This window comes from Nyctereutes procyonoides, unplaced genomic scaffold, assembly GCF_905146905.1.
Source record: "Nyctereutes procyonoides isolate TBG_1078 unplaced genomic scaffold, NYPRO_anot_genome, whole genome shotgun sequence".
Lineage (NCBI taxonomy): Eukaryota > Metazoa > Chordata > Mammalia > Carnivora > Canidae > Nyctereutes > Nyctereutes procyonoides.
Genome location: NW_026575028.1, coordinates 7,393,762 through 7,421,334, shown reverse-complemented (window position 1 = coordinate 7,421,334; position 27,573 = coordinate 7,393,762). Strand labels below are relative to the sequence as shown.

The 27,573-nt window shown below is 50.7% G+C and overlaps 1 protein-coding gene across 3 annotated transcripts; it reads right to left on the bottom strand.

Annotated features, from left to right (window-relative positions):
• Window positions 1–160: 160 nt before the first annotated feature.
• PLEKHG6 (pleckstrin homology and RhoGEF domain containing G6) lies at window positions 161–16,369 on the bottom strand. 3 transcript variants are annotated; one of them, XM_055315491.1, is made up of 17 exons: window positions 16,128–16,365; window positions 15,630–15,796; window positions 14,720–14,925; window positions 13,273–13,428; window positions 12,591–12,755; window positions 12,159–12,254; window positions 11,822–11,872; window positions 11,284–11,433; window positions 10,274–10,384; window positions 9,969–10,118; window positions 9,636–9,773; window positions 9,209–9,328; window positions 8,680–8,812; window positions 8,448–8,563; window positions 1,969–2,138; window positions 587–1,279; window positions 161–395 (listed from the first exon to the last, which is right to left on the bottom strand). In XM_055315491.1, the coding sequence occupies exons 3-17, from the start codon at window positions 14,855–14,857 to the stop codon at window positions 386–388; spliced, it is 2,397 nt and encodes a 798-aa protein (XP_055171466.1). In that variant the 5' UTR covers window positions 14,858–14,925; window positions 15,630–15,796; window positions 16,128–16,365; the 3' UTR covers window positions 161–385. The 3 variants fall into 3 exon arrangements, with proteins under 3 accessions (XP_055171466.1, XP_055171467.1, XP_055171468.1); XM_055315493.1 differs by lacking the exon at window positions 161–395 and adding an exon at window positions 3,882–3,999 and having other exon boundaries at window positions 1,148–1,279; window positions 16,128–16,369; XM_055315492.1 differs by lacking the exon at window positions 15,630–15,796.
• Between the last annotated feature and the right edge of the window lie 11,204 nt (window positions 16,370–27,573).

Below are 27,573 nucleotides of genomic sequence, written 5' to 3'. Positions count from 1 at the left end.
GAGGCTCCTGATGGGGTGGGATGGGAGAAGCCCTGAGCTTGAGCCAGACACCCCACCACCGTGATGCCAGCTGGCCGAGGAGTAGCCTGTGCTCACTCTGTGACCCCCCTCCCCACCAGGTTCTCTTTCTTCCCACCCTCGTCCAGCAATCACCAGGCAGTCATTTTTACGCACCACTTTATGGGGAGCTCTGGCCGGTCTGTGGTACAAAAATGTACAGCACTTGACCCCAAAGCTCTCAGAGCAGAAGAGGCGGAGTGCCCGAGCCAGGCTTCTTAGTGGGGAGTGTGGTCCTTGAGGTAGAGTCCAGGGGTGGGGTGATGACCAGCACTCTTGGGGGCAGAGATTTCCTCTGGGGAGAAATGCCAAAGGTCCTGAGCGTTCCTCACACCTCTCTGAAAAGAAAGGTGTTAGGTGGGTGTTAGGTCAAGTCAGATGTGGGGTGCCCTTCCTTGCCATCACCCCTGTGCTGGTAGTGCCCTCCTATCCTGACTCAGTCCCCACCAACATCCTACTCTGACACCCCTTTCCACTCCATACCAGCCCTCTTTGCTCCCTCCCAGGCCACCTTCCTTTCAGCACTTACGATGTGGACAGGGGGGTGTCCAGTTGTATGATGTAGGGCCCACGCATCCTCTGCAGTTGGCCTCGGGTCAGCTTCCGAGGCCTGCTGTTCCCAGGCTCCTGGAGGCCCTCAATCCTTTGGCTGGCCAGTTCTTCCCGGATCTCTCTGAGCATATCCTCAGCCCGGAGAGGGCGGGGGGAGGGGGTGCAGTCAGGTCCCACAAAGTGGGACACTTCTTCCTCATCCCCTGAGGACTCCCAGGGGCTTTCCCCAGCAGAGTCAGTGTGGGTTGGGGATGGAGGGTGCTGTCCCCAGAGTTGGGCCCTATGCAAGGTTTCCACTACCACGTTCCCGCCCACTGAGGTCCCATCTTCTTCCTCAGACCAGGTTGGTGTATCTCCCCTGGGAAGGCTGCTTCCTCTTCGGATAACTTGCCTTGGCAGTTCAGGGGCGCTTCGGCGTTGGGGAGCTTGGGGGTTGGCAGGCCGAGGGCGCAAAGGAACATCTCGGAGGTCCAGGGTGGAGAAGGTGAGGCGAGGGTCACGCCGAAGGGCCTGTGGGCGTAGACGGCTCACATAGTGGGGCCCCTTGGGGGAGCCTGGGATCAGGGTGCCGTAGCCAGAGTCTGAGGTATCATCCGGGACCGAGGGAGAGTCTTCATCTGTGTCTTCTGTCACCACCAGTTGAGGGATGATGGTCGAAAACTCAGGAGTCCTACAAGTAATAGTAAGAGTAAATGGTCAGAGTCTGGTGCTGAGGGATCAATTTCAAGTCTAGGAAGTCTCATCCCATCCAGAAATGGCCCCTCCTCCAAACTTAACTTTGGTATCACCTTCACACTGCATGATTATTTTCTCATCTTGCTGGCTAGACCGTAAGCCCCTCTAAGGCATTTTAGCCACAGCACTTGGGCTAGGACCTTGTATCAAGCAGGTGCTCAGGTATTTGCTGAGAGGTTCCTGAGCTCCCTTCAGGTTATCCCCAAGTGAAGGATCTTTTTTCTACTTAACCGTGCTGCTGCATATCTGTGTTCCTGTGAACGAACCTCTGACTCCAGGGATTTGGACCTCCTGGGGCCCTGCAGTGAAGCATTCTGCAAATCCATACTGGCTTTCCCTCTCCATTCCTGGCCTGGAGAGCCTGCTCTTCTCAGGGAGCTCACGTCTCTTGTGTCTGTGTCCCTCACCCAGACAACGGCAGACTGGCTAACCCCCTAGGCTGTCCCACAGGCCTTTCGTGTGCCTGGGGCCAACCTGTTCTACTCCAACCCATAACCTAGGTTCCTCAATCTATTCCCAATGCCCCCCAAAGGTGTGATGACACTTCTCTGCCTGTGGGTTCCTCTTCTCTTCCTGCCCTCAGCTCCCCTACTTTGAGAGACTTGTGGTCCCCTTGGGTCTTACCTCCCCTCTGCGCTGCTCTGAGAGCCCTCCGGGGAAGGCGGGGAAGGCGGGGAAGGCGAGGAGGGCCTGGTGCCTGAGGACTCCTGGTCCTGGTCCTGGTCCCGATAGAGAGCCAGGAGCTCCCTCTTCTGTTGGACATACTCCTCTGCCTTCAGCTTTTGCAGCGTGGCCTGGGAGGGGGCATACTTTCATTAACAGCTCTCATTTGTTTGAGACTTGCTGTATACCAGACAGGTGCTAAGTGCTTTACATACATCATTTCATTTGATCTTCACAGATTATGAATATACCATGAAGCCTATGAGGCAGACAGAATTTGTTACTCCTTCTTTACCACAGAAAAATGGAGACTCGGAATAAGTAACTGCCAAGGTCAATGAAGCCAAAGACAGGGGGAATGGAGCAAAAGACAGTGACCTGGCCCTGGGGGTGGCTGGGGTGAACAGAAGGCCCCTTCTCCTGCTTGTACAGTTCTTCCTGCTACTCCTGCCCCCTCTGCAAGCCCTCCATCCAGTCTGTCCCCTCCTTCAGGAAGCCCTCCCTGATGATGGTGATGAAAGTGTTCTGAATGGCTCTGGGCCTCAAGTTACTTCTCCTGCCACCAGGGAGGGTGGGGCCAGGCTTTCTCCTCTGCTATCCTTCAGAGATGAAAGCAAGACCATTGCAAGAGGAATGGAGAGAGGATACACCATATTTTTATCTTCTTCCCTCAACATTTTCACACAGGTGCCCTCAGAATAAAGTAGTGACATCTGAGAAGTGGCTTACAGGGCACCTCCACATGCATGTGGACATTTGATACACACCATCACCCTGCAGGGTGGACAGCATAGATATTAGCCCATTTCACAGATGAGAAAACAAGACTTAGAGAGACAAAGGCTTTTGCTCAAGGTCCCATGGGAAGAGAAGTGGAACTGGCACTGGGCCTTCTCTTTGAGTCCTGGTTCACCAACTGCACTGTTTTTTGAAGGGCAGCCTTAAAGGGCAAAGTGTTGCTAAAGGATGACATTTGCTTGGGAGGGGGGTAGGGAAGGCAGCAGAACCTGCAAAGAGGTTGAAGGCAGAGGCTGAGCAAAATCGAGGTACTGGTGGCAGCTATGGGCAGCTCTGATATCAGTACTCACTGGTATGGCCGTATCACTGTTAAAATATTGGAGTACTTCCATAACTGGTAAGCAAAGGGCTGCTATCTGAGCCTCCTACCTCCCTTCTCTAGGACTACCTGATCCCTCAAGATCCAGCAGCTACAGGGATAATATGTGGCACAGCAGGGGACCTCTAGGACACCTGCCTACCCCTAAGATGCTCCACTCTGACTGGATGATGACCATGCCATATTTGTTGCTATATATTTTGATGATCTCCCCAGCTTGAGGTATACGAACCAGCAAATACTAGACATTTGGACTTTCCCAAAGCCTCTCCAGAAACACAAGAGGTAGCTAGGGCAGGATAGGAGACATGTTGGAGAAATGGATAAACAGGGACAGGAAAATGACATCAAGTTTATATTGCAAGTTTCCTTTCTCTGGGTCTCCAGTCCCTCACTGTTGTGAGTGACAAAGCAGTGCAAAATTTCTTAGCAGTCTCAGAAGACTAGTGATTTGGCCGGAGCAAGGGATGGTGGGGCCTGAGTATAGGAAACCAGTACACTGCGGGGCCAGGTCCTGTGACCTCCTCCCTTGTCTCCAATGTGGGATAGAACAATTAGTAAGGACAGTGGGTGGAGTTGTTCTTGGGGCCAGGGTGGAGCTGGAGCAGCCTGCTTGTCTGGCTCAGATGCCATGCCCTTGGCCCCACATGACCCAAGTTCAACTGAGTGTTTGGGAAGTCCAGGATAGGGATGGTGTGTGGAGGGAAAGAACTGGAAGGAAGGGGTGGGATAATACAAGTATCTCCATTAAACTTACCCCTGGTCCAACTGAAGGAAAAAGAAGGGAGGAAGGGGACCTCCGGAACCAGGGAATGGGGCTGGGTCCTCCCAGACACCTCAAAGCCTCTCTGGCAACCCTGGGAGGATGTTCTCAGCTTGGGTAAGAAGAGAGACAAGTTGGGAAGGGAAGAGGAAATTGGTGCCTGAGCCAAAATGTGACCCCTCCACAAAGCCAAGAAGAGGAAGGGAGGGTTCCTCCAGAAGGAATCCCCCAGAAGGATTCTTCTTCCTTTGCCCTGGTGGAGAACATAAGTCTTGACAGGAAATGCCTCTTCTTCCCACTTCTGCCTCTGAGGTTGCTCCTAGATTCATCTGCTCCTCCCAAAGCTCCTAAGAAGACTAATATGGATCTCTCAAGGTGTCTACAGACTCTGAACAGCAGCTGTGAGGCCTTTTCCCAGGCAGTACCCAACCCTGCCTGGGGGCCACTGACCACCACTTTCTTTTAATGATGACAAAAACAAACATTTATGGAGCGCCTATTAAGTGCTGGGCCTCACGCCAAGCAGCATCAATAATTATCCCATCTCTTCTGCATGGTAGTGCCACTATCACTGCAATTCCCCAGATGGGGACTGGGGTTGGAGAGGTGACATAACTCCTGTAAGAACCACAAATAACACATAAGAGCTGGGCTCTGGATATTCCCTCAGCTGCCTGCTTCAGCCTCCCTCTGGTCTTTTCTTTTACCTCCGTCTCTGACAGCTTTTTCTAAATTTTTTTTTAATTTATTTATTTATGATAGTCACAGAGAGAGAGAGAGAGAGAGGCAGAGACACAGGCAGAGGGAGAAGCAGGCTCCATGCACCGGGAGCTCGACGTGGGATTCGATCCCGGGTCTCCAGGATCGCTCCCTGAGCCAAAGGCAGGCGCCAAACTGCTGCGCCACCCAGGGATCCCTCTAACAGCTTTTTCTATTCCCATCACTGGTTCCTTTTTCCTCTTCCCAGTTCCTAAATATGGAAATTTCCCAGGATTTAGTCTGTTTTCCCTAGAGAAGCTAATTTTTTTTTTTCCTGAAAGTTTAAGCTGCCCAGGTTAAACCTGTGGGGAATAAATCTACACCTACATTTCTGTGAGGGGGAGAAAGAAATAGTCCCACTCCTGGGCGGTTGCTCTATCAAGGGGACCAACAGATATTCTACTGCCCTTATCAATTTACAAAGACTGATGACAATAGAGAGCAGTTTTCTATAAGAATTTGGTGTGAGACAATAGCAGGATACACTAATTTCAGTTTCTTTGTTCTTTGTTTTGCTAAATGAGGACAGGGAGCTTGTGTACTGCTTGGTTATGTATCAGAAGTGACCTCTTTTCACCTGTTAAGTAGGAGTGAGACTTCTGGAGGTAAATTAGTTTGAATAAAATCCTAAGTTTGTAGTGGTCTCCTGGGAGCTCTAAATGTATTAAAAACTATAAATTTGGAGAGTAAAAAATAAATATGAGGATTTTGCCATAAAAAAAAGAAAGAAAGAGGAACGAAAGATAGAACCTCAAGATCTTGTGTCTTTCAGCCCTGCAGGATTGCCACTTCCTTGAATAACTAAACAAGCCACAAGGCTCCCCAGGGCAGCAGAGGGGGCCTTACTAGAGCCCCTTTCCTACACTATTTAAACAGAGACTAAACTCTGGATTCCCTTTTCTTAAACAGGCTCTCCACATTATGATATGATATTATAGATAAGATTGCAGGAAGAATGCTTTAGATCATTTAAAGATCAAAAATATTTTCACAAGTTTCAGAAGCATTAGGGCTTCTAATGTGCCAATGACAAATTATTATTATCTATTCATTAAAGCAAGCCCCACGAGAACCACTAATTTGATTTAAATTGTTAAAATAAGGGACACCTGGGTGGATCAGTGACTGAGCATCTGCTTTCAGCTCAGGGCATGATCCCAGAATGCCTGGGATCTCATCGGGCTCCCTGCATGGAGCCTGCTTCTCCCTCTGCCTGTGTCTCTGCCTCTCTCTCTCCATGTCTGTCATGAATAAATAAATAAAGTCTTTAAAAAATAAACTGTTAAAATAATAATGAAGTTGCATTCTTTAGAAATACTCTACATTAAGATATCTTTCTTTGTTCACAATACCTTCTTTTTTGTAATTGAGGTATAATTGACATTTTATTAGTTTCAGATGTACACATTAATGATCCAATATTTGTATATATTACAAAATAATCACTTCGGTAAATCCAGGTAACATCTGTCACCCTACATTTTATAATTTTTTTTTTCTTCTGGCTGAGAACTTTTAAGATCTATTCTCTTAGCAACTTTCGTAATTCATCTTTTGTCTCCACCTGAACCCCAGGGCTGTTTCTATACTTCCCAAAGCCCCGAAGATACCTCCACTTGGCTATCTCCCACTACATCATTACCCTAGACCCACCCCTCCCAGGAAGCCACAACGAATCCAAAAGGTTTCTCTCTTTGTAATTTCACTTTACTCAGGGGTTCCATTGCCAAAGCAATCTTTCAAATGGGAACTTTGGGAAGGAGATAATCCTTTGTTCTCTCTAACCTGTGACCTGTATCAGGGAGTATTTACCTAGAGTGGCAGTATGCTGCCTGCTTTATCAGAATGACTTCTTTGACTCTTCTCTATGAGGCAAGGACTGTTATCATTTGTGTCCACTGCAGATGAAGAAATGGAAGCTTAGAGAGGCCACATAACTCACCCAAGGTCATCTGGCTAGGAAGAGGTAGACCTGATGTCTGAACCTGGCTTTTCCTGCATTCAATATAGGCTTTTAACCACAGCTTCCTAAGGGCTCACCTGTCTCTTCCTCTTTAATTCTTTACACCCGCCCCCTACATGTTCCCCCCTTTTTGCAACATGTTCCTAAGAATCGGCACTAAACCTCAATATTTCACACCCAAACTGGTATAGTAAATCTCCCGGCACCAATCTCTCCCTCCCCCAGCCCACCTATCACCCTGCCAGCTCTCAATTCAAGAACACACTGATTTAATCATGGTATTCCCTTGCTCAAGAATCAATGGTGGCTCTTTCTTGTCAATCCGTTCAATTCAACCTTGTCCTGTCCACACTCTTCTGTAACTCCTGGGGGTCCTGTAGAACCTGCCCTCTCATCATTTGCTCACACAAACCCTTTGCTTCAGATTTAGACAGATGTGGTCATTGTCCCCAAAATAATCCAACCCAATTGCTCCCTTGATTTTTCTGCTCAGAGTCTTCCCTGTCCTTGAAAGGCCAATCCAAATCTTTAATCTTTGACCTTTCTGCTCCATGATGGGTTGAACAGAAGCCTCAGAAAGATATGTCTAGGTACTTACCTCCAGAACCTGTGAATGGGACCTTATTTGGGTCTTTGCAGATGTGCAAACTTCGTCAGTTAAGGATCTCAAGATGAGATCATCCTGGATTTAGGGTGGACTCTATATCTAATGACTGGTGTCTGCACAAGAGACTGAGTGGGAGATTGGACACAGAGACATATGAGAGGAAGGCCACATGAAGACAGAGGCAGAGACTGGAGTGACACAATCACAAGGTAAGGAAGCCACCAGAAGCTGGAAGAGGCAAAGGTAGATTCTCCTCTAGAGTCTTGGAGAGGAAATGTGGGCTTGCTAACACTCTGATTTCCAACTTCTGGCTTCCAGAACTGTGAGAGAATAAGTTTCTGTTGCTTTAAGCCATTAAGTTTGTGGTAACTAGTACAGCTCCATTTGGATCTTTTGAATTCCTCTAGCCTTTATCATATAAATCTGCCCCGTTAAATACCTTCACTTGCTCCATGTCATCTATAGGACAAAGTTCAAGTTCCTTAGCAAAGCGTCCAGTAGCAGGCATGATCTGAGAGTACCTACCTCCCAGCCTCTCTGCCACTATGCCTGCCTTTGGACTTTATATCCTGGTAATATGAACTACTAGGCCAACAGTTCTCTCAATACACACGATGTTTCATGTTTCTTGCATTTGAACGTTCTGCTTCTCCATTTGGAATGCCCTTCTTTCCCATCCTTGTTCCCCTAATGAACTCCTACATTGTTCCCACAAATGGTGCTCAGACAATAGCCTCTCTGTGAAGGTGTCTCAGCATACTTCCCTCAGCACTGTCCCTTTCCCAACCAACCCACTAGACAGAATGAATTACTCTCTTCTTGGTCATCGTTCCATTCTGTGTACATGTTTCTAATATTTGTATCCTAATTTGTCTAGCTTGGCTGCAGTGCATGTTCCCTGAGGGGGAGGAATGGTGCTTTATTATTTCCTGATTCCCTAGCACTCCATGAATGTTGAATGGAAGATGACATTCAGAAGATCATTGTTTCAGGGCGTTAAAACCTTTAGGGGATGCCATCTTGGGCTCTCCCAGTGACTGGCATAGTAGCTGGCCAAAGGCTTTCCTTCATCCTCTTGTGGATGGTTAAGGCTGTGTCTCCCTCCTGAGAGGCTGGGCCAGACTGAACCTGCATCCACCCCAGCCTCTTTATCTTCCTCCTTCCATCTAGTGCTCCCATTTCTGACCTCTGAGGATCCCTCCACCCCTTCCCACCTCTGGCTTTCACATACCTGGGCCTGCTGGGTCTTCTTTAGCCATTGGGCACAGTCTGTAGCACTGGGGCAGTGCACAATGAAGGCACTGGAGACACACTGGAAGTCAGTGAGATGGATCACCAGGAAGCTGTCTGGGTGGAGGAGAAGGTCTGCTCAAGGGCTAGACCTTATTTGATGCCCATCCTGACTGCTCCTTCCCCTTGCCAAGGGGAAAGGAGAAGGAAAGGTCCCCATAGGAGAGACATACTAGGGTCTCGTAGTGGTTGGCACACAAGCTTCTCCAGCATGAGTGGGGGGCGAATAACCTTGGCTCTGTCTGCCTTGCGCTGGGGTTTGGTCACCAGGAGCACGTCAGAGAAGAGGAAGAGGTACACGTCCAGCTGGGAAGCATGTGCAGGAGAGAGAAAGGGTCAGCTGGAGCAGGGGAAGGGCGGGACACAGATCAGGCTCCTGTGTGGTGTGCATGCATGGGTCTGCACGTGCACAAGGGACAAGTTCAGAACCGTGGAATGCTAATAGCTGGAAGGGGTGGCACTTTGGTCCCACCTCTCACTTTGTAGCCAGGGAACATGGCTGATTCAGGGACATACAAACAACCAGAGCTCAGCCATGCCATGTTGTCTTCCCAACACACATAGACAAAGACACACACACAGACATACAAACACACCTCTTTGCCCACTCCCAGCATTTCTAACCCTTCTGCTGTCTCCCAGCATCCCTCCCTTCTCTTCAATCTACCTCTCATCTTCTCCAATCTTCCTCACACCCCTTACCTTCCCTTCTCGCCCCTCCTTCACTCGCACGGGTCCCTCCAGCAGCAGCTGCCTGATGTGCTCAGAAGCAACTCCTAGCATGGGGGACATCAGGTCCAGGGTGCAGAATGGACGCAGGTTCTGAGGGACATGGGGTAGGGTGGATCGTGGGGCTGGGTAGGGTTGCCTCCCTCTCCCAGCCACAGTGGTTCTATGTTCTGTCACCAGAAACTCCTCCTCTCATCCTAGCCCTCTTGGAGGGAGAGGAAACATCCAGTACTTCCTTCTCACTCTTTGGAACTCCACCTCTTAGGCTCTCCTCATGGGGAAAGAATGCTGGGCAAGGCCCTTCTGTGGCACCTCTGTCCCGAACCCTCCAGGCTTCTGCTCATCTGTTTCCCTGTGGGTCTTGCTTTTTCTGAGCCTCCTTCCCTCTGCCCTCCCTCACCTTCTCCACCTCCTCACTGGACGGCTCCAGCACTTCATAGGGTCCGATGCGCTGGGCTGCGGCCACCAGGCTCTCCTGCTCTTCGCCCTGGCGAACCTGTTGATTGATGTGTCGCAGGAATGACTCCACAGCAGCAATCTATGTGACAGGCAGGGTACGAAAGGAGGAAGAGCTCAGCTCCTTACCCTGTACATGTAACCCAATCAATGACAACACAGGCGGCTAGCCAGTGCCACATGCATATGAAGAAAGAGAACTTTAAGAGTTCCTGGAAATCAGTTCCCACACATCAGTCCCCAGCTCCCAAGGGCATGGCCCTGCCAGGCCACCTACCATGGTGTTCAGGGCCTCTCGGACATGTGCCTCAGGACTCCTCTTAAGCACAGCCTGGAGCAGCAGGGGGTACTTGGTGATGCGCTGGTGGGGCTTGATGAGCAGGTCACCCAGCATCTGCCTTCCGGAGCGCTTGTGCTTCTCACACCACTGCCAGCAGAGGAGGGCAGGGGGTAAGGGGTCTGCAAGTCCCCCTGCTCCCCCATTCTAGTGATGGACTCAGCCTTGGACCCAGCTGGAGATCAGGGATGACCTGGTTGTCTAGGATCCACCCCAGCCCCTTTCCCAGGCTCCCTCTTTCCCACCTGCACAAAGGCATGGAAGAGAGGATTATTGTCTTGCTGCTCCCGGGCGTATGCCATGGTCCGCTTCACTTGTAGGCAGTATTGGACATAGGGCTGGAACCGCTGGCTGAACTGAGGGACAGATATGGCAGGCAGGGGAAGAAGATCATGAAATCCGGCCTCCAGTTACAGAACAGAGGGAGCAGGGCGGAGAGAGCCTCTCACTGACACTTAGTTCAGCTCGCACCAATCCCTACCCCCCATGACGCTATCCCCTGTGACTGCCAGTTCCTCTCTCTGGATTCCAGGGAGAAACTGAGGTCCCAGGGTGGCAGGCCCTGCCACCCTCTGAGCCCCCATGCATAGCCCCTGCTGTGCCCTGCCGCTCTGGACGTACTCTCTCATCATCAATAATTCAGCTGGAATGTTTTCAGAGCTGGACACTGCAGGTCCCATTTCACACAGGTGGTGGGTAGTGACCTGAGGTTTTCCCAGAAGCCCTGATCCTGTGGAAAAGGACTGCCTGTGGCTTCAGGAGACTATCCCTTCCACCTCTGTACCCCATTCCAGCTCTGCAAGGCCCATAGTTTTCCAGTTGGGTAAAATTGAGGAAGAAAGTCTGATTCTAGGCCTCTTACCACATTTCTCCATGCTCTGGTTGCCCTATAACCTTTTGTGTCCCCCTCCCCCAGTCACCCAGGGGATGCCTTGCTTAGGCTCCAGTCTTCTCCCAGCTGTTTGGCAATGGACCTCTGGCTAAGAAGTAAGATTTTGTAGTTAAGAGATTATGTATAACCCTTCCCTGAGATAGCTGCATTTCATTTCAAAAGAGTCACTAAAAGACCAAAGAACCTTTGGGACAGAGGTCATATCTGTGGAAAGAAGGGCAGGAGGTGAGACGATATTCTGGGATGGGGGCTATGCCCTCAGACTCCCTCAAGTCAAATGGAATAGGCATGCCCTGCACACAGGACTTCTCTGGGATCTCCCAGGCCTGCCCCAGCCAGATATGGCCCTTTGTCATGTCTCACCGTCAAGAAGCCATTTTGCAGGCTGACAGGGTCCAGAGGCCGGCCTGAGGTTCGAGTTTCCTCCAGGGTGGGCCCCAGCACCTCCTCCCAAAAGCTCTTGTGGACTCGAATCAGGCTGGGTATATTTCCAAACAAGGTCTCAACTGACACCTGGAGGAGGGAGCAGAACTTAGCCACAAGCCTTGGGAGGTCACTGTCAGGCAGCCCTGGCTATGGATAGGTGAGGACCCATAAACTTGGCTGGCAGAGGGTGGGGTCAGGGATGAAGCCTGCAGGGGAGCTGAGAGATCTAAAGGGCTGGGGCTTTCCCTTCTACTCCTCTGGCACTTCAGCTGAGCTCTTGCTGAGTCCTGGAAAATAACAGAGGCCAGCCTGCTTGGGGTCTAGAGCAGGAAGGGGAGTAGGAGGGCACTGGGTGTCCTAGAAAACAGGGCCATGGGAATTTGGACAGAGCAGCCTGTGGGGCTTTCTGGGATCCCACTCCCCTCCATGGCCTCAGAGCTTGGGATGTGCTGGGTTCTCCTGAGCACGCACTTACCTCGGTTAGCAGTTCCACTCGCTGCAAGTTCAGCAGGCCGGAGACAAGGAGCTGGAGGCAGGGAAAGATAAGGGTTTTAGTGCTTGACCTCCTCCTCTTGGGACCCTAACCTAGCCCTTCTATGTGTCCCCACCTCTGGCTTGACCACTGCTAACCAGCTTCCCAAAGATCCCCAGCAGGTCTCAAATGGGGGGATTTCTTGGTTGCCTGACTCCCCCCTTCTCCCCACACTCCTCCGTGGCCCTCCCTTCCTGCCTTGGGGGAGTGGGGGACAAAGCAAAGGAGGTGGGTGGATGAGCTGAAGCAGGGGCCTGGTCTGGAGCTGAGGGAAGCTCACATCAGTCATGATCTTGAGCTTCCGCACGTAGGTCAGCTCGGTGGTCAGCAGTTCCCAAAGGGCTTCCTGTTGGTGGCAAAGCTCCCGGCTCATCTCCTGGGGTGGGGATAGTGCTGGTTCAGTAGGGGTGTGATAAAAAGAATGGCAGCTACCACGTGTCAAATGCTACTAGAATCTACTTCATAGATGACCTTTTAATCCTCAAGTGTGTAGGTGGTGTTATCCCCATTTTACAGATGAAGCAACTGAGGCCCAGAGAGAGGTTTCCTGTCTCCATCCAGGTGTCACTAGTAAGCAGCAGAACCAGGAGCTGAACCTAGAGCAAGATGTCTCCAACCCATTTCTTCAGGCCTTTCCTTCTTCCGGGCCTGAGGTAAGGTGTATACGTGCATCTACAACACCACAGGGACAGACACTGTGTTCCAGGCCCACCTTGTGCCCAGGAACCAGCTCCTTCCAGGACTTCTCAATGACCAGGCCATTGTCGCTGCCCTCTCCTATCTCCCAGTATCGCCGGTCCTCAGGGGGCAGGCGGGGCATCCCAAACATGCTGAATGTATGCAGCCTCATCTCCAGCTGGTGGGCATTGGTGACTTCCTGGGGGAGCCGAAAAGGGGATCAGTCCTGGCCGTTTCCTGGGCATTCAGACCCCTGGCCTGGGGATGGCTGTCCACGCACATGTGTGTCTGGGAATGGGAGGTGGCAAGTAGCACTGTGAGTGGGGACACGGAAGCCTGGGGTATAGGGGAAAGGGTGTTGCTGGAACATGAATTAGAGAGGCACCTTGGTCTGACAGAGGAGTCGGACCTAGGCTCCCTGACCAGAGAGATACTTTCCAGGGCTCTTCTGAGATAGACCCCTTCAGAGGGATCTTCAGGTAGAGACTAGAGAGGGCTAGGGAACCAGTGGTCTCAGGCAACATTTTGACATTTGCCTATAAAATGGACACTTTAATGAGGCAGCATGGCTTGGAGATGCATCCCTGAGAGGATCTCTACACAGAACTGAATCCAGCTTCTTGGAAGGGCTGGCCATTCTCTCCACCCTGATCATCTGTGGAGGACACTACAGCTCAGGCTGTGAGCATGAGGATGGGAGAAGAGGGACCCCTTACCTTGACTTTGGGGGAGTGTGGTGGGCCAGCCCCAAAATGGCCTCCATGCTTCTTCTCGGGCTCTGGTTCTCGCAACTTCAGGGGAGACACGCTTCGGACGTGGCCAGAACCCTTGGCAAAGGGGACGTAGCCCTGGAGGTGTCGACCACTGGGATCCTGGAGGACAGAGAGCGGGGTGAGCTCTTGGGGCACCTCCCTTCCTCCAGAAGTCTCAGAGAGGTAGTGAGGGCCAGGCTCGACTCCAGATGGTGTCCCCTACTGCTGCAAGGGGGGCTGGCTCACTTCTCACCTCAAACCAGTTTGGGATGAGCCACTCCTGCCCTGAGTCACAGCAGCTGCTGCCAGGGAGGCCACGCTGAGCTGGGCAGGGGAACACCATCTTGGCTCCCCCAGTGGGCCCAGGGCTGGAAGTGGGGGCCTCTAGACCAGGGGCATGGGCACTTATACACCTGAGCCCTGGTGTGGATAATCCCCCAGCATCTGCCCCCTCACACATGTGCTCCTTGTACTGCAGGCTTGCACACACAACACAGAGTGCACACTGTGTTCTGAGTCCCTCACAGCTTCCCCCCACTGGGAGTGGCTTCCCTCTCATGTGGGGATAAGGGCACACACATGTGTGACCTCCTCCCCGGGGGGTGTGGAGCCCTGTCCTTTCCAGTTGGGAGTGGCTGCGCTTCTGCATGAGAGACAGACCACGGCCACAAGTCTCCTGGGCAGGCCTGGTCACATTCCTTGATCTGCCTGTGGCCTAACACCACATACTTCCTAGTCTCCCTTCCTGCCCTCATCCCTGGGAGAGTCCCCAACTGTCCTGCCCATCTCCCAGGGCCAAATCCTCTTCTAGGAAGGCAGGGGATACCCCCAGCTGGAAGCAGAACAGTCCCCAAGGTGGAGAGGAAGCTTGGAGGCAGAGGGAAAGACTATGTGGCCTCCACACTCCTTTCCTTGGTCAGTATTTGAGGTAAGCCAGGAGGGTGGAGCCACAGAGAAGCCAAGGCAGGCCCCTCCACTCCTCCCCACTTGCAGAGTAGGGACACCCTAACCTTTACTCTTCCTTCAGTGTTGACTCAGAGGGAGCAGGTCTCTGGGAGCTCACAGGCTCCTCCCATGTAGAGGCGGGAATCTGGGAGGTGCCCACCCCAGCAGAGTGGTTCGCTTCCCCCTCAGCCCCGCCCCCCCATTCTGCCCAGCTCCAGGCCTCAGACCTGTCTAACAGCACCTCCTCTGAGGGAGGGCCTGGCTTCTCCTGGCTCTCTGCCTCACTTGCTCCATCTGCCAGGGATGGGTGTGGAGTCCTGGGAGCCTGGCCCAACACTGCCCTCCTCTCCCTTGAAACCCAGGAAAAAAGGCAGGGGTGAGGGATAGGAACAGAGCAGGGCTTCCAGAGACCCCATATCCTCCCTCCTGCCCCAACCAGGTCACTTTTGGGGCAATCTGGACTCACCAGCCCAGGACCTCCTCGGAAATAGGGACTGCCAGGAAAACTCTGGTTGGAGGCCTGATGCCGGCCCCCATAGGTCTCAATGCGGGAGGCCACAAGTCCTCGAAAGGGATTCTCATCTGGAGGAGCAAAGGTCTGCATCTCTTCTCTCCCAGGTTACCTCTGAAGGATCATAGCTTCAATGTCCAGGAGAAAAGGATCCCCTGAGGCTGCAAAGAGAAAATAAACGAATGGAAAGGCCAGCCTTGATCAGGGGGAGGGAGGAGGGAAGAATGATGGGGTGGGGGATGGGGAGGAAGAGCCAAGGCCTTGTCACTTATCTGGGAGCAGAGCTGCCTATCTGTGACTTAATGGGGGTAGGGTATGACCCCGCACGCTGGGTAGAAAGCCCCTGGGAGCTATGCCTCCTTCCTCCCATGTATGCACATTTGGGGCACAAGCTCCCTCATGAGCCTCAAAGGATGCTGCAGTCCTAAGAGTAGCTGGGAGCAAAGGTCACAGGCAGGTACCCCGGCTTCCTGGATGTCCCCTCTTCCCACAGGGGTATTCCCTTGGTACCTAGCCACACCCTCCCTGAAGCCTAGGGTAAAGCTGCAGGGAGGCCATGGGGTGGGGGGCATCTGGAGACAGCACCACCTGCCCACTATTTTTGTACAGCTCCGAAGCTAAGAATGCTTTTTATGTGTTTAAATAATTGGAAAACATCAAAAGAAGAATATTCCATAACGCATGGAAAGTATATAAAATTCAAATTTTGGGGAAGATAAATAGAGTTTTCCTGGAACACAGCCACATTTACTCCTTTCTGTCTACCACTGTTCTCTTCCTAGTGGTGACAGAGATTGTTCCTGTAGACTTCAAGTCTAAAATATCCACTATCTGGCCCTTTACTGAAAGTTTGCCCACCCCTTACCTGGACCCTCCTGGCCACAGACAGGGAGGTGAGGGAGGACAGCTATGAGGCCGCGGGGCTTAGCGACGAGCCAAGTGACAGCAGGCTATGTTTGGTCTTCCCCAGGCTTTGGGAACACTCCACGGAGCTGGGAGCCAGGTGGGGGGCTCCATCCCTTCGCCCTAAACCTGGGTAGAGGACCCACCCTTTGAGTGGGCAGGGCTTGGAGAGCAGAGGCCTCCTGAGCAGGTGCTTGTCCCCCTTTGGAGGGGCCTGAGGACCCTGCTCAGCCCTTTCCTTACGTTTCTCTGATTTAGGAACCAAAGAGGAAAACGTTCATGGTCTCCCTGACCCCCTCCCAGTAATTCTCCCTCCGAGGGCTGGCTGCCTCCCTCTCGGTCTCCCTTCCCCTGGGGCTTGCGGAGCGCCGACCGCTGCGCTCTCGCCCCCACCCCAGCCCCCTGCCAGCCCCGCCCCGCCAGCCCCGCCCCGCCAGCCCGGCCCCCCGCAGCCGCTCACCTGGGCCCGCAGGTGTCCCGGCGCCCGCCGCCCGCGCTGCCGACCCCCGCCCGCGGGGCTCCCGGTCGCCGACGGCTCCCCCGGCGATGCCCGCCCCGCTGCGCGGCCTGGGTCTGGGACCGAGCGGCCCGCGGGTCCCGGGCAGCGAAGGGCCGGGCCGGGAGGGCAGGTGGCGGGAGAGGGGCGGGGCCAGCCGGCGGCCCCGCCCCCTCGCCGCGGGCCCGGGACCCGGCAGCTCCGCGCCGGCGCCGCTGGGGCCCTGGGGGACCCGGGTCCGGTGCCCGGGACGCGGCGGCCACCTCCCCGCCGCCCGACCGGGAGAGCTCGCTGCGCAGGGCCCCCTTCCCCTCCCGCCTTCGCCCCCGAACTCGCCAGCCACCTGGCCTGTGCGCAAGGCCCCGAACCGCGCGCCGCCCTCGCGTCCTCCCCTCGGGGCCAGACCCTTCCAGGCGCCCGAGTAATGAGGCACAAGTGGGAGGCTGGGCGTCGCGGGAGGAGGTGGTGGGGGTAATGAGCCAGGGATCTGTGACGTCCGCCTTGTGCAGGTGCAGTGGGCGGCCAGCTCTCCCCTCCTCCCCTGCCTAGCAGAGTGGGACTGCCAGCAGAGGAGGGCACAGGGGCCACGGGACCCTGGGGGCCCTCAACGCCGATTCTCTGGCTGAGTCCAAAGTGTGACCCTTATCTCTCACATGCCTGCCCTGGCCATCGGGTGGAAGGCTATCTTTGGACTTTGCCTTTGCTCCAGGGATGGCGCCGGGTGCCAGGCTGAGGCCTGACCCAACACTTCTCCCGCTCCTGAAGACTAGGGGTGAGAGGGACAAGGGTATCAGATGGGGGCGTCCTCACACCTCCCTGCTAGACAGGCACGGTTTAGGCTTCTCCTCCAGTCAAAGTGCCATCCCAGGACCTACAGCGGCTGCTGACATAGACACTGGAAGGACCCTTTCTGCGCATGACATGAATGGACCACACTTTCACATCCCTAAATCATGACACATCACCTGACAGAAGCGCTGGATATTGGTAATCAGAAGTGTCCACGGATGGGGCATCATTGTAATCTCAGGGTCCCAAAGCCAAAGTCAGTAGTGGTGTGGGCTGGGCAGGCCTGAGGGCCTCCTTCCCTCCCCCCTGTCCTGTGGTCTTCCTCCCACTAATCAGCTGTGCAGTGATTGACTTGACTCCTTCCGTTTGTAGAGCACTCTGAAACTTATGAAACATTTTCTTTTTTTTAAATTTTTATTTATTTATGATAGTCACAGAGAGAGAGAGAGAGAGAGAGAGAGAGAGAGAGGCAGAGACACAGGCAGAGGGAGAAGCAGGCTCCATGCACCGAGAGCCCGATGTGGGATTCGATCCCCGGTCTCCAGGATCGCACCCTGGGCCAAAGGCAGGCGCCAAACTGCTGCGCCACCCAGGGATCCTATGAAACACTTTCAAAAGCATAATCTCATTATTAGTCCTAGGGAAAAGGGTCTCCAGCCACCTCTCCTGTCTGCCACACTTCTTTATTTAAGATTTTATTTATTTATTCATGAGAGACACGCACAGAGAGAGGCAGAGACACAGGCTGAGGGAGAAGCAGGCTCCCTGCGGGGAACCTGGTACAGGACTCTATCCCAGGACCCCGGAATCATGCCTGGAGCCAAAGACAGAAGCTCAACCGCTGAGCCAACCAGGCGTCCCTCCCATCTACCACATTATACGCATTAGGGATTGCACATGTTTGAATCCTCACTTGGACTTTGATGACTCCATTTTGCTTGTCAGAGAAATCTTTATCATTGAATGGTTTCTAATTTTGTCTGCCCTCCTCATATTTACCCTCCAAAATTCTCTTTTTTCTGAGCTTGCTGTTATGTGATTGCTTGGTTGTTTCAGGAGAGTGCCTCCAGCTCCCTGCATCCTGCCTCCTGCTTTCTGCCTCCAGTGGATCAGCATGGATTTTAGGAAGAGGAGTCAAATGGGGCAGGAACCCTAGTGAAGAAAAGCCTTTTTGTCTTCCATTCACAGCCTGTGTGTGTGTGTGTGTGTGTGTGTGTGTGTGTGTGTGTAAGAGAGAGAGATTGAGGGGGGGCGGGAATAGAGATTCAGGGGTGACAAGAGTAGCCACGAGGGAGAGAGAGCTGATAAACCAGAAGATGGTGATTACCGGCAACATTAAATGACACCCCAGAGAGAGCTGGTGCCAAGGGGCCCCTGGCTTCTCCTCCCAGAATCTCCCAGAAGGAGGTGGAAGGAGGAGTAAGAGCGAAATGGAAGTTGAGAGAACACCAGTGACAAGCCTGGACTTACAGCGCTCTGGGGTGAGCCGGCTGGACTGGCCCAGGGGACGCAGGGAGAGTTAACCCTTTCACTTCCCTCCAGTCTGAGATCCAATCTCCACCCACCACTTCCCCGGGGGCCTGTCTTAGCCTCTCTGGGAGGAGAGGTTCCCAGGGAAAGCTGGAGTCTAAAAGCTGGAGGTGTGGCTGGGCACACGCTGTGGGTGGGCCAGGAGGCGGGACTCCTGGGATCTAGCCTTGTCAGATCCTTGCCCTCACAAGCTCTCCCCTCAGCGAGCCCCAGCTTCTGACAGGCTGAGGGGGAGCACAGCTCAGGGAGCTGAATGAAGCCCAGAGAGCCAGGGGCTTGAAGGGTGGCCTCTACTGTGGGGCCCTGGGGAGCACCTTGTCCTTGGCCCTGAGAGGGGCACCTGGATGCGTGTCTGTCCTACTGGCCAGCCCAGACTTTCCTTGCAGCTCTAGCCTGAGTCCTCTCCGTCCTCCGAGCCTGAGTTAGTTTCTCCTTTAGTGTGGGTGCCCTTCACCAGGGTATTTCCCAGCTCCACCCCACAGTTGATGAGAAGGTGTCTGTCTCTGGGGCCATCTGGGTTAATGAAGTGCTCACAGGGGCATCCTCCTTGGCCCAGGGTCAAGGAGAGGAAGGGAGCCTGAGGCCTTGAGCTGGGAGGCACCAGGGCACCTGAGGCAGCTAATCACCAGGAGGCCCAGCCACTGGGCAACTGCCAGTGCCTCTGACCAGAACTGTTGCCCTATTTCCCTTCTCCACCCCACCCCCCCCGCCCCCGCCTTCCTTCCACACTTACTGACAGGCTTTGTCTGTACAAGAAGGTACTAGGAGTGTATAGAACACATATTCCCAGTATGAGGAATATATTGTCCCCTTCCTAGTATAAGAGACAGTCCCTGGCTTCCAGGAGGCTACAGACCAGTGGAGAGACAGACGGACGGTGAAGAGAACACTGATCTGCGAGTCATACATACAAGGAACGAGCCAGGAGCTCCAGGAGCACTGTGGATGGACTAGCAGTTGCATGGAGGAGCCAGGGAATCTTCACAGAGGAGACGAACTTTGTATGGGTCTTGAAGGCTGAGTAGGAGTTTGATCCTCAGAGAAGAGGAAAGGGCATTGCTAGAGGAGGGAACAGTGTGAACAAAGACACTGGCATGTGGAGGAGCATGTTTAAAAAGAAATGGGGGGGGGTGGAGTGGTGGTGGTGCCTGAGTGGCTCAGTCGGTTAAGCATCTGTCTTTGGCTCAGGTCATGATCCCAGGGTCCTGGGATTGAGCCCTGCATCATGTGAGGCCCTGTGCTCAGTGGGGAGTCTGCTTCTTCCTCCGCCCCTCCCCCTACTTGTGCTTGCACACACGTGCTCTCTCTCTCTCAAAAAAATAAAATAATTTTTAAAAAAAGGCAGGGAGAAGGGCAGGCTTTCCCAAAGGTGTCCTGAAAGTCAGCTGTGGTGGCTGCTTGGGGACATCCTACCCTCCAAGCAGCTGATCTCTGGGTGGTGGCTAAGGAGGACAAACCCTCTTTCTGGCATTCAAGGACCTCTTCAATATGACCCCAATTACACTCCCTGCCTTCTACTTCCTTCTTCCCTACTCCATCCCAGGAAGTGTGCCCAGTCTCTGAGTCTGCCTCAGTGGCCCGGATTCCATGACTTTGTTCAAGGGCATGAGCCCTTCTCCTCAGCTGGCATGATGTTCTTGGCCCCCTTTCCCCATCTCCATTTCTGCCCCCTTCAGGGAGCTTCCCAGGGGGCTGCTTCCTTCATGAACCATTTCCTGCTAGTCTCCCAACCAGAGGGATCACTTTCCTTCCTGCTTTCAATGGCCTTGGCCACTGTGTTTCTTAAAAACACACCACTCACACCCTGCCCAGTACTGTTGTTAATCCATATGCCCATGTCCCTCACTAGACACCAAGCTCCTTGAGGGCAAGGCCTGGGAGAGGACTGGTAGCCAGTGTCTGTGAGATTGAACTGCATTGATTCGCTAGAGGATCCAAATAGATTCAACTTATAGGGGACACCTGGGTGGCTCAGCGGCTAAGTGTCTACCTTCGGCTCAGGTCATGATCCCAGGGTCCTGAGTCGAGTCCTGCATCAAGCTCCCTGTGGGGAGCCTGCTTCTCCCTCTGCCTGGGTCTCTGCCTCTCTCTGTGTGTCTCTTATGAATAAATAAATAAAATCTTTAAAAAAAATAGACTTGTGGGTGGACTTGCCTAATCTGTAATCTCTCCATCCCTGATCAAAGGAGCCACCTTTTTTTTTTTTTAAATATCCAGGACTCTTCCATAACTTCAGTTTGGCATTCCTGCTCTTTCGCTGTAGCTTCAGCACTTCCTTGATGCTCCCCCTAAAAGTTTCAGCCCCATTAGGAGGAATACACCGTGTAAGTTTTACCTTGCACATCACTGCTGATAGATTAGTAGTGGTCTCCCTAGAATATTATGCCAAGAAGGATGTGGATGATGGGGGCTCAGGAGAAAGAACCCCAAGATGGTTTAGCAACATATGCCATGTGAGGAGGCAGCGCTCCCTCTGCCTTCTGTTAGTTCATCAGATACTTTTCTCGCATAAAGCCAAGACTGGGGCAGTGTGAGAGCCTGGGTGAGGCTTTTGCCTTTGGTGGAAGCTGACGGAGGAGAGTGAGAAGAAGAGGAGCTGAGGTCTCCAAAGGTAGATTTATCCTCTTGAGATTTCCTAGAGCGAACCTTGGAGTCAAGTGTCTGAATGCCTGGGTCTATGTTCTTACTGTGCCTCCTCCTGATCTTGACATGATCAGTCCCCAGAGGTGGCTGTAGACTCAACCAGACCAATAAGGCTTCATGGTTCAGGATCCCCAGCAGATTCCTTAGCAGGTAAAGCGAAGGCGATAACATGGGGTTCTCCACCTGTGGGCATGTCCCTGATTCCTCTGTCTTCCTAGGCAGCCAAGGCTCCTCCAGAATGGCTCAGTCAGTTAAGCGTCCAACTCTTGATTTTGGCTCAGGTCAGAGTCTTGAGATCTAGCCCTGTGATGGGCTCTATGCTTAGTGCAGAGTCTGCTTGTTCCCCTCTCTCCACCTCTCTGCCTTTTGAGTGTGTGCGAGCTCTCTCTCTCTCAAGTAAAATAAAAATAAAATCTTTTAAAAAAGTTTTAAAAGAATGATAAGAATGTATCAAAAGTGAATAATATCTAGGGCAACCTGGGTGGCTCAGTGGTTTAGCGCCACCTTCAGCCCAGGGCATGATCCTGGAGACCCAAGAGGGAGTCCCACATCGAGCGCCCTGCATGGAGCCTGCTTCTCCCTCTGCCTGTGTCTCTACTTCTCTGTCTCTAAGTTTCTCATGAATAAATAAATAAAATCTTTAAAAAAGTGAATAATATCTAGAGATTATATCTAGAGAATAATCTCTAGATACTATCTAGAGAGTTATTTCCCAGCTTCCTATCTTTGCTCCATTGCACCTGGGGGCCATGGTCTCCCCTAGTGGCATTCCCTGGAAACCCTATGACTTGGTTTCTGCGACCAGGAGTGGACACACTCCCAAGCCTTGCCCTTCCCACTTGAATGGGACCCATGTGTTCTTGCAACCCAACATGCCTCTTCAGGCAAGAACACCGGCTAATGACTTTGGCAGATGGCCCCTGCTGCTACCTGATAACCTCCAGCAATGCTGCTCCCAATGTCTGTGCCTTTGTTCAAGTGGTTTTGATTAGTGGAGTCATTTGATTTCCTCTTTCGGGTCCATGCTGACAATGGGTCTCCACCTCTTCAGCCTGAGGTTAACTCAAAAGTACTTGTAATTGTGAAGCATAAGGCTCCAGTTGGTCTTTGTAAATGTTCTCCAAGTTAGTACAGCTTCGCTCCCTGCCACGCTCAACTTAGTGGCCCTCATTACGTAGTCTCGGATTACGGAAAGGCCTTGCTCATAGCACATGTATTTTGAGGCTCATGAGCCCAGGATGGTTGGCTGTTTTGTCCCATCTCATTATGATACATCTTGTGCAGATCAGAAGCACGGGCAGATATTTTACTCTTTGAGTAGATGACAGCACCACAGTCCTAGATCATTATTTCTAATTTCATTTGACAACCCAGATTTTCAGGAAGTTCCTTCTCATCTCTGACCCAAATACCTCCAGCTCAAACTTAAGATAATTTCCTCCTACTCCCAGAACTGTCCTTCTGCATGAATCCCTTTTCAGATAATTGAATTTGGGTCATTTTAGAGCCTATCCTTCAGAGACACTAGTTCTCTCAGTTTAGGTGGTTTATGTGGATAGGCACCTAGGTCTGTGTGCCAGGTACTGTGCTGGATGCCCCAGTGTAGATTAATCAACATTCCCTTACTACAACACAATGAAACAGGTATGACTGGGATAGTCCCATTTGATAGATGCAAGGCTGAATCTCGGAGGTCAAGTAACTTGGCTAAGGTCACAAAGCCAGAATGTGGAATGACTGGGATCTTATCCCCACATCTAACAAGGCTTTAGAGCTAGGGGTTGGTTCAACCACTAGCCTCCAAGCAAGAGACCTCTGTGTGCATTTAGGAAAGATGTCTTCCTCTGACTTTACCCCCACTTTACATTGGTCTCCACCCTAATTTTGCATTAATCCTCTCTTTCTGCTTGAACAACCTTCTGTCATAGCCTCATGCATTCCTTCCTGCTCTTTGTTCCATGTCAGCATCTTTGTTCAAAGGCAAGCCCTTCACCAGAGTTTCTGGGGCAAGAGGACATGACTTCTCTATATCTTCATCCTTATATGTAAATGAGGATAATGATATTAAATTTTAGGATAATTATTAATAATAACAGCTAATGTTTTAATAAAGCAATTATAGGTGCAGGCATAATTAAGCACTTGACATGTTTCATTTTATGTAATCCTTGCAAAAATTCTTGAGTTAGATATTACCCTCCTGGAACAAATAAAGAAACAGGCTCAGAGAGATTATGTAACATGCTTAGATGACCAGGATTTGAATTCACATTTGTCTCTCTCCAAAGCCTGCACCTTTTACCACTCTCCTTTGAGAAAATAAATGGGTTGTTCTGTGTAGCTTGCCACATTGCAAGAAAACCAAGGAAAACCCACTGTCTTGTTTCAATCCTCAAGGTCATCTCAGCATTCAAAGAAACAGAAATCTAACTCCCAAAGCCTTGAGAAGTAACATTGACCCTTGCTAAAGGCTGCTCACTTGGAGCACAGGGTCTTGTGGCTTACCACACAGCAACACTTCCTAAAAAGAAGCATCTTTGCACAGTTATTCCCTGTCCCCAAAAGAACCCTCCTCATGGTATCTTTTCAAACCTCTCTCATCTTCTTTTGTCTCCTGCCAACCCCTCTGTCTGTGCTTCCCTCCCTAGCTCCACTTCATTCCCTTTACAAAGCCATTCATTCTCATCTTGCCATCTGCAACTCTGTCCACCCTTCTGCTCAGTAAAACCAATGATTTTTTCAGAGCCTACCATTCTCTAAAGGGGGCAGTAAACCCATATGAGTTGAATAGGATTGTCCTTGGCATGCTGAGCACTGAATGCATGCCTGAGGGAGGTGGAAGGAAACCCTAATGAGTTGATGACACAATGGAGAGGGGAGTTAGAAGCTGACTTTCCCATGCCTGGGTGGCTCAGTTGGTTAAGTGTCTGCTGTCTGTCTACAACTCAAGTCCTGATCCCAGGGTCCTGGGATGGAGCCCCCATTCCATCTCTTATTCTCCCCCTCCTTTGGTACCTGGGGGAGGGAGGAGGAAGTGGAGTTATTTGTGCCTTCTTATTCACCGGCTGACTCAATGCTGAACATTGTGCAAGACTCAAATAAACCTCCATTCCTCATGTTTCCTCATGTTTCCAGTGCACAGTGCCCTTGCCTACCTTTGATTCCCGTTGTTTCATCCCTGTACGTCCCCGTACCATTTGTCTTGCCTTTACTGTCACCAAGCCTTCCAGGGTGGTGTCTCATCTCCTTAACGAGACCGTAGGCTCCTTGAAAGTAAGACCTTGTCTCTCCATAGTGCCTACCAACATGCTGGGTACATGAAATGAAGGAACTTAAAATAGATACTACAAAATATTGGATAGGGAGGTTGCTGGCAAATAAGGTTAAGAAAGGTCTCTGAAGTTTGCCTCCTGGCTCCATCACTCTGGCAGATCAGCCCCGGGGTTTTCATGCCTCTGTGGCTCTCTGCCATCCAAGAGCACCTCCCACACTCCCTCTGGGCTCAGCCTGGTGATTTGCTTTGGCCAATAGAGTGACAGAAATAATGATGCACTAGTTCCAGGCATAGGCCTCAAAAGGCTTTGTGCACTTTCATTCTCTCTGGGAACCTTCCCACCATCATGAGAATAAGCCTGGGGTAGCCTCCTGGAGGATGAGAGACCATGCAGAGTAGAGTCGAGTCATCCCAGCTGAGGCTGCTTTACACCATGAGTCCCCTGATCCATGACTGCAAATGACTGAGTGAGCCCAGAAGTGAGTCTAGTCTGGCCCAAATCAGCAGAGCCTCTTAGCCGACCATAGACTCATGCACAAAACTAATTACTACTAACCTGTATTAGAGGTTTTGTGGACATTTGTTACGCAGCATTAACATGACAATAGAGAATTGATACAACCATTTACCAGCTCTGTGACCTTGGGCAAGCTATTTAGTCTCCGTTTACTTCAACTTCCTTATCTGTAAAATGGGGATGCAGTGGACACTGTTGACAGCTTGCAGCCGAGTTTCCCCTTTCATGGTTTGTTTCAGCTGAAGAGCTGCCTTACTCAAGTTACTGCCCTCTCCTCTGGGACAGCCTATATCGTGACTGGCTGATGTGGAAGTATAAAGTTCCAGCCCTCTTGTTCCAATTTGGGCCAACTCTGCAGGATCATCGTTGCTCCAGAGCTGCCTGTGGGATCAACTAAGGCTTTTCTTGCAACTGTGTTGTCTCCCTACTTCTTCCCCAGCCTAGGCCTGTTTCATTTGTCCTCCACAGGAGTTGAGGCCAAGAGTGCCTCCAATAAACCTCTTCCATTTCATATCTTTATCTTACAGTCTGATTTCCCAGAACTCACCCGTGGGAGGGGCCGCAAATGACCATGTGGTGAGTTATGGCCAATGAGGTGGAAAGGGAAGAATCACATGGCAGTTTCCTGAAATGTTCCTTGTTAAGACTATTGTCTTCAAACTTTGTGCTTGTTCCCACTACCAAAAGAATTTTGGAAAACTATATACCCCCTTGCATATTTTTTAGACCTAAAATTTTTCCTTATAGTTTTAAATGCAACTTTTAGTGTATTATTAACATCAAAAAATAATTCACTTTTATTTTAACTTATTTTAAAACATCTTTTTAAAGTTGCAAAATAATACAATGACTTCTTATATACACTTTCCTTAGATTTATCAGTTATGAATATTTTGCCCTGTTTGCTCTCTCTCATACTCTTCACATCAGAATTATAGTATAAAATTGATCAAATAGAAATATATTTCAAATTCACATTAAACTTAAAAGTTTATTGGGATTGTACTTTCCTTCCTAAGTAAGATGGACAGAGCTTCCCCCTGACTTAAATTTTTTAATAGAGGCAGCATAGTGCAGTTGTTTAGCTCATGAATGGAATCAGGCAGCCTGTATTAGAAGCCTGGTTCTGCTACTTATTAGCTGTCTGGCCTTGGGCAAGTTATTTCTCTGTACCTCAATATATAATAATATATGTTATATATTATTGTAGATAATAATATCTGTCACATATGGGTTGTGATGAGGACCCAATGAGTTAATATTATAAGGTACTTAGAACTTTACCTGATGTATTTTAAATGCAATTTATGTGTATAATGTAAATAGAATGCATCAATGGACACATAATTATTTATTGCTGAAATAATGAAGATTCTGAGCAAATTAACAAGACAATATGGCTTACCAGTAAATTGGACACTTATGAGAGATGTATTAATGATTGTTGTTGAATGCATTATTTATAGGAGATCACATCACAGATGTTATTAAATTAATCTAATATAAACATGGTTGGAATAAACAAATGAGCTGAGAAGTGATTGATAATTGACAGCAAGTGGGAGACTCCTGCCCAAATTAAAAAAAAGAAAAGATCATGACTTACCATCATCCAATAATTTGGGGGCAAAAGTTACTGAAAATTTTTTCTATAAGTCAATAAATGTTTACAAAAATATGAAACACTGAAGTGCCTTTGATATATGCTTTTTATTTAAAGATGTTGTGTTCAGCTGTTGAAAGTAAATCTGAAACTTTTCACTTCCTCCTCCTTGAAGGAATGTGCAAAGGAGAAGCGACCCAGATCAGATGACTGTCAGAGCTGGCTGGCCACTCTTTAACCGCTAGTGGCTCAGTGAAGGCACGGAGTGCGCTTCATAGCAGGTCAGCATTGACCAGATCCTTTTTTTAGGAATCACAAATAGATTTTTTTTTAAAGATGTATTTATTTGAGAGAGAGAGAGAGAGAGAGAGAGAGAGAGAGAGAGAGAGAGGAGGGGCAAGAGGAAGAGAATCCTCAGGTAGACTCCTTGCTTGACTGAGGAGCCTGTTGCAAAGTGGGGCTTGATCCCAGGAGCCTGAGATCATGACCTGAGTGGAAATCAATAATTGGGCAATGAACTGAGTCCCCCAGGAGCCCCATGATTAGATTTTTAAGTACTCTCTACACCCGGCGTGGGGCTGGAACTCACAACCCTGAGATCAAGAGGCCCAGGATCTACCGACTGAGCCAGCTAGGCACCCTTAGGAATCATGCATAGTTAAGATGGATAGATGGGGCATGGAGCTCTGGTATGAGTTTGTCGTCTGCATGACTAAATGCCTTTAGTATTTCATTGCTTTGTGCTCAAAGGATTCTCCTTCAGCACTTAGGCATTCTGGGACAACTCGGGGCACGTAGAAATTAATACTGGCATCCTGCTGCCCTGCATGATACTATAACTGAATCCAGAACATCTAAACGTAGGCCATGATATCTTCCTTTTAATTTTGCACTGTGCCTGTAACAAAAATATACACATGACAGAGAAGGCATGAAGACCTATCATAGGTTTGTGTTGATTTCATTACAAAGAGATTCACCAAAACCCATATTTTGGCATCTGTTTTTTGCAGGGGGGGGGCACCAAGTTTTTCCACTCTAAGCATTATATCTT